Genomic DNA, 10,825 nt, shown 5'->3' with positions numbered 1-10,825 from the left:
TAGTTATTATCAGGCTGCTCCAAGCTTAGGAACAGCTAATAATAACTTTAGAGACTGATCCTTACAGCATGTCAGAATCAGATCTCACTAAAGGTCTTTGATCGTTCCTAGACGATCAAAACTGATACATTTCACTCAAGAGATACATTTTGTATCTAGTGGTTGAAATGTATCATTTAACATCGGGCCAGGCTCTCCAGCTGTCAAAAGGAATAGCAGAGAGGTGAGTCACTACTACCTCTCTGCTATCTTCAGCTGTCAGATACGGGATCGCTATTTAGCGAACCCGTATCTGAATGTAAAGGCTTCATTCTTTCATTAATGAAAGAAAGAAGCTTTTAAAAAAGCTTAACTATTTCATTAATGAATGCCTCAATAGTGAGGCATTCATTAATGACTGGAACTGCTGAGAATCAGCAGTTACCAGCATTACAGAGGCTAATATAACTCGGCACGTACAGTGTACGTGGCCAGTCATATAGCCACTTTGTGACGGGACGTACACTGTACGTCTCCGTCACGAAGGGGTTAAACGCTGTTCCCTTCTTTGCTTGGAGGGACACCATTTAAAAGCTAGCTCCAAATTCAATCATTGCAGATGCACATAAATGGAGTCCATCCAAAAAGAGACAAACGCAAAAACATAGCGCGTATCGTCCAATAAAATTGAATATTTTAAACAGAGTTTAAATATACAGGGGGTGATTTACGAACCTAAACACACGCACGCACTAGGTGCGTGTGATTTTTACACATCAAAACGTATTTATCAACCAAAAAGTCTCTAAAAGCATATTTCCACTAATGCCATATATGGAAAAATAATGCACATGATGCATATATAATGCTGCTTCACAGTTTAGACAAAAATGGTTAGCTCATGCATTTACATTCCTGCATTCATCAACGCAAGCAACACAATGTAGAGCTAATTTAGACAACATCACCTTGCAATTCATGCAGGGCTTTGCACAACACACTTGCTGGGTGTGTACACACTACAAAGGTGTCTAGATTCCACCAATAGATCATGCTGGGAGGGAACACACTACAGAGTTGTATACTTGTTTGTGGCATGTTTATAAGGTTAGTAAATCAACCCCACAGAGTTTGATATGTTTCAATATTATTCCTGTCACTGACGAATGAATATGTTATGTCACATTGTTCCTTTCACCATTTATGATTTATTCACTATCTTTAGAGCTCGGCACATGATAGTATATTTTTTTAATGCTTGTGTTTTATCATCACCCCCACTGCACATCTACAACGCACCCCACGCTGCAGTAAACAATTAACCATCTGTACTGTGTTGTTGTGAACTGACATTTCTACAGTCTATATTTCGTTTTGCTGTAATGCATCGACAGCCAATTTAAAATAAATGGGTTGCCTTACCTCAATGCGTTTTAATGTGTGCACAGTAGAGAAAAAGATCTGCAGATATGTGAACCCAGTCTTGTAGGATTCTCACTTTGCCATATGGCAGATGCACTACTGTATGAAAGTGAACTTAAATGTAACATCACTAAACTGTCTTTATTAATACTACTTCATAGTTTTCTAGATTAAGCCAGTTTCACCCAAAACTGTTACTTAAATTTGTCTAATAGCTTGCAATCTGAATTACATGCATATATCAAAATCTAGCAACATCTTCCTACTAGATATTTCAGTTCAAATTGTTTCAACTATTATCAGGCCACAACATGCCATCACTCTTGCCCAGTAGATACTTTATAATTTAAAGTAGTAAAATACGGAAGGGTTCAGATGCCTAATGACTAATTTACATGACTAATTGTGACCATGAGGGGCGCAAAGACACAAACTTGTTGGGAAATTTTACTGTTTAAATCTCAAAGAAATACAAATTACTGGTATATTTTATTGATATCAGCTTGCTTTCTTTTACATGTTGGTCTAGGCTGCCTCAAATGGGTTTTCTTTTTGTATAGGTACACAAATAGGCCAGTTTTCTAGATTTTTTTAACTCTAATTATTTCTTTATTGAAAATGCTTTTCTAGCTTAAGAGCTTTTACTGATACTATTATTCATCCCATACCCAGATGACCAGTGGCAGCTCCATGGTGTTGTCAATGCATCAGATGCAGAGTACAAGTTGCATGAACTGCAATCAGGGAAGACTTATCACATCCGTTTAATGGCCTTAAACTACAGTGGCTTTGAGGAGATCTGGAAGAATGAAGTGCAGACTTCACCTATAGGTGAGATATGGACTTTTCTTAAGTTGACCACTTATATATCTGTCCTATAAAGATAAAATAATATTTGTGCAGTATGTTTTGGTTCTAGTTATGTAGGAGCAGGACTGTTTCACCACACTAGTCCCTGAGTTTTTTTATACACTGTATTCCTTTGAGTCCCAGAGCTTTTCTTTCCAGAGATTTCTAGATTCTGCAGGTTTCTGCTTTTCTGAGTTACTCTAATGTATTATACAGTGCAGAAAGATACAGAAAGTATTTAGACCCCCTTCACTTTTTATTTTTTTCAGTTGTTTCAATTCTTTTTTTTCTCATTAATCTACACTCCGTACCCCATAATGACAACGTGAAAACAGAATTTTAAAAATGTCTGTGAATTTATTAAAAAGAAAAAAACTGAAATATCACATGTGCTTAAGTATTTAGACCCTTTACTCAGTACTTTATTGAAGCACCTTTGGCAGCAATTACAGCCTTGAGTCTTTTTGCGTATGACACAACAAGCTTTACACACCTGGATTGTGGGATTTTCTGCCATTCTTCTTTGCAAATCCTCTCAAGCTCAGTCAGGTTGGATGGGGACCGTCGATGGACAGCCATTTTCAAGTCTCTCCACGAGATGTTCAATAGAGTTCAAGTCAGGGCTCTGGCTGGGCCAGTCTAGGACATTCACAGAGTTGTCCCTAAGCCACTCCTGTGTTGTCTTGGCTGTGTGCTTAGGATCGTTGTCATGTTGGAAGGTGAAGCTTCGGCCCAGTCTGAGGTCCTGAGTGCTGTGGAACAGGTTTTCATTGAGGATATCTCTGTACTTGCGCCATTCCGCTTTCCCTCAACCAGTCTCTCAGTCCTTGCTACTGAAGAACACCCCCAAAGCTTGATGCTGCCACCACCATGCATCACTGTTGATATGGTATTGGGCAGGTGGTGAGCGGTGTCTGATTTCCTCCAGACATAATGTTTAGAATTGAGGCCAAACAGTTCAATCTTTGTTTCATCAGACCAGATCATCTTGTTCCTCAGTCTGAGAGTCATTCATGTGCTTTTTTGCAAACTCCAAGCAGGCTTTCATGTGTTTTGCACTGATGAGAGGCTTCCAACTAGCAGCTCGGCCATAAAGGCCAGATAAGTGGAGGGCTGCAATCATGGTTTCCCTTCTGGAACTTTGTCCCATATCCACACAGAATATCTGGAGCTCAGTCAGAGTGACAATCAGGTTCTTGGTCACCTCTCTTACTAAGGCTCTTCTCCCCTGATTGCTCAGTTTGGCCGTACGACCAGCTCTTGGAAGAGTCCTGGTTGTGCCAAATGTCTTCCATTTGAGAATTATGGAGACCACTATGCTCTTGGGAACCTTCAGTGCAGCAGAATTTTTTTGTAGCCTTCCCTAGATCTGTGTCTTGCAATAATCCTGTCCTTGAGCTCTGCAGGCAGTTACTTTGACCTTATGGCTTTTGCTCTGATGCAGTATGCATTGCCAGCTGTGAGGCCTTCTATAGAGAAGTGTGTGCCTTTCCAAATCATGTCCAATCAATTTAATTTACTAGAGGTGGACTCCAATTAAGGTGTAGAAACATCTCAGCAACAATCAAGAGAAATGGGAGGCACCTGAGCTAAATTGCAAGTGTTATATTTCAGTTTTTTTCTTTTTAATACATTTACAGACATTTCTAAAATTCTGTTTTCACTTTGTCAATATGGGGTACTGAGGGCAGATTAATGCTGTAAACAAGTGTAGTACCAGGCTGCAACATAACAAAATTGAAAAAAGTGAAGGGGGTCTAAATAGTTTCTGAATGCATTGCATATTGTTTTTCCCCAAAGTTTTAACTAAAAAGAACTAATACAAATTAAAAATATATATACAGTCATGGCTAAAAATATTGGCACCCCTGCATTTCTGTCAGATAATGTACCAAAATTGTAATTGTAAAATTGTTGCAATTACAAATGTTTTGGCATTCTTATGTTTATTTCTTTTATTTGTATTGGTATGACACAAAAAAGTTGAGAGAAAAAAGCCAAATCTGATACATTCCACGCAAAACTCGAAAAATGGACTGGACAAAATTATTGCCCCCCTCAATTAATATTTGGTAGCACAGCCCTTGGAAGAAAAAAAAACTGAAATCGATTCCTTCCTGTACCCATCAATGAGTTTCTTACACCTCTCTACAGGAATTTTGGACCACTCTTCTTTCACCAACTGCTCCAGGTCTCTCAGATTGGAAGGGTTCTTTTTCCCAACTGCTGTTTTGAGATCTCTCCACAGATGCTCTATGAGGTTCAGATCTGGACTCATTGCTGGCCTGTCCAGTACTCTCCAGTGTTTTGAAACCATTTCTGGGTGCTTTTTGACGTATGCTTTGGGTCATTGTCCTGCTGTAAGACCCATGACCTCTGACAGAGACCCAACTTTCTGATGCTGGGCCCTACATTGCACCCCAGAATTCTTTGGTAGTGTTCAGATTTCCCAATGCTATGCACACAGTCAAGACATCCAGTGCCTGAAGCAGCAAAGCAACCCCAAAACATCAGTGAACCTCCACCATGTTTGACTGTTTTCTTTTTCTGAAAACAGTAGAATGATGGGCTTTACCAAAAAGCTGTCATTTTGTTTCGTCTGTCCACAGCACATTCTCCCAAAAGGATTTTGGCTTCCTCAGGTAAGTTTTGGCAAACTTCTATCTCCAAACGTTTCATTCTTCCTTAACCACTTCAGGACTGGCATGTTACACCCCCCTTCATTACCTGCCCATTTTTTTCAGTTTTTAGCACTGTGCAGATTTGTCTAAGAATTCCTCCATCACGTAACACTGTAACAAAATTAATGTATCTGGAATTAATGTATATCTTTTTTGGGACAAATAAAGCTTTCTTTTAGTGCTATTTAAATAAAAAGGCCAGGAAAAATATTATTAACCCTTGCAGTGGTGCTACCCTGCTCGTTTTTGACTCCATTAATTGCTTATTTTTCTCTCCCCTGCCTCTGATGTAAGAGGAAGGGGAGGGCCAGCCACTGCTCCCAATGTTTGCCATGTGATTGCTTTTATAACCAATCACAGAGATCACAGGACACAGAGATAGTCTTTTTGGTCTAATGACAGCGGGAGCAGCTGCCGTGGCCATGTGCACAAAGGTGTTCATAGGAGGACGTACAGGTACATCCTCCCAGAACATTGTGCCAGCACACCGGCATTTGGTGGCCCACAGATGGTTAATAATTACATTCTACTTTTACTTTGTGATTTGTCACTGGGAAATTCTGCATTTTGTCTTTAACCCCTTCGTGACGGGAGACGTACAGTGTACGTCCCGGCACTTTGTGCCTATATGACTGGCCACGTACACTGTTATATCAGGCTTATATTAATTTTTTTTACAAAGTGTAAAAAAATTAAAATAAAGTGTAAAACAAAATTAGGAAAATAAAAATTATATATACATATATTTTTTATACTATAATCAATCAATATAAAAAAATTCAAAAAAAATAATAATTATCAAAACCAAAAGGGGTTAGGTACACATATGTGATATAATTATATAGCCCTATCTGTCCTCTAAAAAACTATATATAATATGTGTGGGTACATTTAGTAAGAAAGTATATTACTGCCGTGGAAGAATCACACAGCAAAAATGTAAAAAGTGTGTCAGTCATTTATGAACAGAACCTGAAAACTAGCTCAGTCATGAAGGGGTTAATTCAGCTGAAAAGCGCATTCTCCAGCAGTGTCATCACACCTCCAGCACGCACAATGGCCTTTCCCCAGTGAGATCCCACCCCTAAGACACACACAGGTTGGTCTTTCTACAGTTCCCACCCCAGCATTACAATGGTCCCCCAGGCAAAAATGAGTAGCTAACCCTTGACATGAGACCCATAGACCCACAGCAAGGGTGTTTTGTTTAACTAGTTATAGGTTTTAATGCTTGTTCACACCATCCCCAGACCAGATCTGGATGCGTTTCTGCAAACACGTTTATGCATGTTTCTGATGCATTCCGATATGTTTTTTTCTCAAGTTGGTTTTGCCCATTCTAGTACATTTACATGTTTGCATGCGTTTTTTGTGCATTCCAGAGAATAAAAAGCAGCATGCTGTACTTGCTGTAAAGCTCTGGAACCGAATGCAATGGTGTGAACAAACCTTATTTAAAACCATTGGAATGTGTATGCTTTTTTGGTGCAGATAAAAAAAATTCTGATCTTAAGATGATCTGGAGATGGTGTGATCAGGCCATGTAGAACATTTTCTTGACAAGCATATAGGCCATATTTGTCCTTCACTATTTAACAAATTGAATTATTTTTGCTTACAACTGTAATAGATATTTGTAATTGGTTCTAGCAATGAAGGCCGCTAATTACTAATTGCTACAAAAATAAAGAAAAAGTATCACTTTCTCGTTGCTGAATATCTGTCACTTTATTTGCTTTTACAGCTGTTGGTGTTACTCAGAAAGGATTCGCTACAGAGGGCTGGTTTATTGGGCTTATGAGTGCTATTGGACTGCTCCTGCTTATCCTTCTCATCCTGTGCTTCATCAAACGCAGCAAAGGGGGAAAATACTCAGGTAAGACACAATTCGTCCTTTAAACTTATTTCGCTGCTCTAAACTGTTTCACTTTCACTATACAACCTTCCCGCAAAAATTAATTTTTGGTGGTAATAGATATCTTAAAGAATAATAATAACATGCACCATATTTCAAACAATATGATCTCAAACAATAGATCCTAGAGGTACCACTATTGTAACATATGCTAAATACTACAGACTGTGTTGACCCTATATAAATAAACGATGATAAATGAATGCAGGGATCCAGGTGTACTGTATTCTACCAGATGCAGTCACTGTTTGGGTATTCAGTAGGGATGCACAGATACCAGTGCCGATACTTACATTTCCACAAGAACTACCAGGGTTGCAGAAGTTGCAGCTGTGTCTGGGCCCTGGCACTCCACCACTGTCCTGAAATCATTAGTCTGTATTGTTTTAGAAAAACTGTCACATAGCAATAAACAAAATGGTATCAGTAATTGATATCTGTGAGGACAAGTATCTGTACTTGTTCTTGGTGTGGAAAAATGGTATAGATGCATCCCTAATAATCTCTCTCTAGTAAAATAAGTATTTGATCCCCAAGCAAAACATGACTTAGTACTTGGTGGACAAACCCTTGTTGGCATGCACAGAGGTAAGATGTTTCTTGTAGTTGGTTACCAGGTTTGCACACATCTCAGGAGGGATTTTGTTCCACTCTTCTTTACAGATCTTCTCTAAATCCTTAAGGTTTCTTGGCTGTCACTTGGCAACTCGAAGTTTCAGCTCCCTCCATACATTTTCTATAGGATTAAAGTCTTGAGACTGGCTAGGCCACTCAATGTGCTTCTTCCTGAGCCACTGCTTTGTTGCTTTATGTTTTGGGTCATTGTCATGCTAAAAGACCCATCCACGACCCATCTTCAGTGTTCTGGCTAAGGGAAGGAGGTTCTCATCCAAGATTTTACAATACATGGCCCCGTCCATTGGCCCCTCAATGCGGCAAAGTCGGCCTGTACCTTTAGCAGCGAAACAGCCCCAAAGCATAATGTTTCCACCTCCGTGCTTGACTGTAGGGATGGTGTTCTTAGGGTCATAGTCAGCATTTTTCTTCCTCCAAACATGGCGAGTCGAGTTAATGCCAAAGAGCTCAATTTTGGTCTCATCTGACCGCAGCACTTTCTCCCAATCCTTCTCTGAATAATTTAGATGTTCATTGGCAAACTTCAGACGGACCTGTACATGTGTCTTCTTGAGGAGGGGGACCTTGCGGGCACTGCAGGATCTCAATCCATGGCGGTGTATTGTGTTACCAATGGTTTGTTTGGGGACTGTGGTCTCAACTGCCTTGAGAGCATTCACAAGCTCCTCCCGTGTAGTTCTGGGCTGATCCCTCACTTTTCTCATGATCATCCTCAGCCCATGAGGCAAAATCTTGCATTGAGCTCCAGAACGAGGGTGATTGATCGTTATTATATATTCCTTCCATTTGCGAATAATCGCTCCAACAGTTGTTTCCTTCTCACCAAGCTTCTTGCTGAGAGTCTTGTAGCCCATTCCAGCTTTGTGCAGGCCTACAATCTTGTCCCTAATGTCCTTTGACAGCTCTTTGGTCTTGTCCATGGTGGTGAGGTTTGAATGGAACAAAGAGATTCTGTGGACAGTTGTCTTTTATATACATTATAAATTGTCGTTAGGAGCACCTTCTTAAATTGACAGGACTAATTTGTGTACCACACAGCCAGTCTATAGGAGCCAGAATTGTTGTTGGTTGGTTAGATTTTAAATTTCTCATGTTTAAATTCCTCCGTCCACAAAACAGCATGGATGGATGAAACTCCACCGCTGGCTATTGTATTCAGGTTAGATGCAACACCCATGGATGCCTAAATACTAGGGATGCACAGATACCAGGAGCCCTGTAGCCAATACTCCTAAAAAATGACAGCTGCTTCCTACCTTTTGCTTTTTTCTCTAGTCTAGTAGCTGTCTAGTAGCTGAAAAGTATCTGTACTTGTACCAAGTGTGGTACTTGGTATCTGTGCATCCGTAGTATTTAGGCATCGATGGGTGTTGCATCTAACCTGAATACAATAGCCAGCGGTGGAGTTTCATCCACCCACGCTGTTTTGTGGCTGGAGGAATTTAAACATGAGATATTTAAAATCTAGCTTAAGACCTACAAAACAATATGTTTTATATAATTCTAGTTAATTTTAACTTGTGTGATAAAACTAACAATTAAAGGCTGACAAGTAAAACAATGAAACCTATAAATAGCAGGTGTCACTGGCCTTACCCTTGGGAGAACTGAAGAAATGTACACAAACATTATAAAAAATATTACACAAATGTACACAAAAATTATAAATTCCATTTATAAAAGTATTATTTTACATTTACATGCAGATATTAGTAAAAGTTTAGATTCAGATACTCAGGACATTTGTTTCCATTTTAAAGCTCCAAAATTAAACCTAGCCCACAACAATCCAGCAAACTATACCCACAGTCTCTGAAAGCGTTATTCATTTCTTTTTGGAAACCATACATAATAACTTTCTTAATTCTAGCCTATAGATCAATTCTAAAATCAAAAAGAATCAACAAAGTAACTGCTAGTGCTGTACAAGAAATACAACTGCAAATGCGCTGAATATAGCTTATTATGAGTACTCCTGACAGTTTTTGGATGTTTACTCGCGGGAGAAGTGCATGGGTCTGCTTCTTGAACTCTGTGCACCACAAAGTACAGTAATACACTACCGTAGGTTGTGGTGTGCTGCATACAAAAAAAATGCTGAATTTGTTAGTCTATTCCTGTGTGTTGGAAGCCCGTTGTGGTAGCAACACACCACAACGTACAGTAATACAGTGCCCTGGGTTGTGGTTCTCTGTATCGGAATAAAATGTTGCATATCCATGTTGTCGGCCCATTGTAGGTAAAGCGTACCACATTGTACGGTAATGCACAACCATAGTTGTGGTGCGCTGCATCAAAATGCGCTGTATTGGGGCCGTGGCCGACCATGGAGGGATGAAGACGTGCTGCTGAGTGCTCTGCTGAACCGGGGCACCATACAGCTCGATTGCCAGCACTTTTCTTTACCCCCGCTTTATGTCCGGCAGCCAGAACCCACCTGAGGCTGGTCCCGGAACATATCATCCTATTTCAGCCGCCGCTCGAGTATCACGGACTTTCCGGCCGGCCACGACATGGCGCCGAAGATCGCCCAGCAAAAGAAGGCCGCAGCCTCGCCTGCGCAGTACCTCTGATCCACGGCCCGCGGGACTGAGACCGCTGGACCCCCCGACCTCTCCCGTGCCTAACGCATTGCAGCCAGCATCTCCCGGGGGAAACTGGACCCGCCGTCTGCACATCACCCCCGATCCACTGCCTGCAGGACTGAAAGTGCGGGATCCGCCGGCCTCACATGTGCCCACTATACTGCAGCCAGCATCTCCTACGGCCCTGGATCCACCAACACCAGAGGACCTCTCTGCACCGGACCTTTCAGAGTCAGGAGAGGTACATGATTTGCTTGCAGCCTTCCGGGCTGACTTTGACACGTGGGCCTTGCGCTTGGAGGGGGCTCTGAGGGGTGAGGTACGGGAACTCCGCCAGAGGGTCACTGCAGCCGACACTAACATATCTGGCCGTTCGACCTCTGTGACTTTGCATGATACCCGCATAGGGGCACTGGAGGCGGCCCAGGGGTCCCAACGCACCCATCTACAGCAATTACAACTCAGGGTGGAAGACGTGGAAAACCGCAGCCGTTGCAACAACATCCGCCTGCGGGGCATCCCAGAGGGGACCCAGGATCCTAATCTACAGGCCACGGTCACTGCCATCCTTAACATGGCCCTAGGGAAACCCCCCGCTGAATTCATAGAGCTGGACAGAGTCCACCGAGTGTCCGGTGCTGCCCAGGGACCCACCAAACGTGCCAGGGACATATTATGCCAGGTGCACTTTTATGCCATCAAGGAAGAAATTCTTCGCTCTGCATGAAGAACAGGTCCTATTGACTTCGACGGCGCTT

The 10,825-nt window shown here is 41.5% G+C and overlaps 1 protein-coding gene across 1 annotated transcript in view; it reads left to right on the top strand.

Moving 5' to 3' along the window:
* Positions 1-10,825, top strand: part of LOC108800287 (neural cell adhesion molecule L1-like) — a 219,567-nt gene that overhangs the window by 135,567 nt on the left and 73,175 nt on the right. The window contains 2 exon segments of the mRNA XM_018572262.1: positions 2,082-2,232; positions 6,676-6,807. Coding sequence (XP_018427764.1) covers positions 2,082-2,232; positions 6,676-6,807 — 283 coding nt within the window.

This window comes from Nanorana parkeri, unplaced genomic scaffold (genome assembly GCF_000935625.1).
Source record: "Nanorana parkeri isolate BGI_ZX_2015 unplaced genomic scaffold, ASM93562v1 scaffold1981, whole genome shotgun sequence".
NCBI classification, from domain to species: domain Eukaryota; kingdom Metazoa; phylum Chordata; class Amphibia; order Anura; family Dicroglossidae; genus Nanorana; species Nanorana parkeri.
Note: the sequence above shows the minus strand (reverse complement) of the source record. Positions and strands in the feature narration are given on the sequence as shown.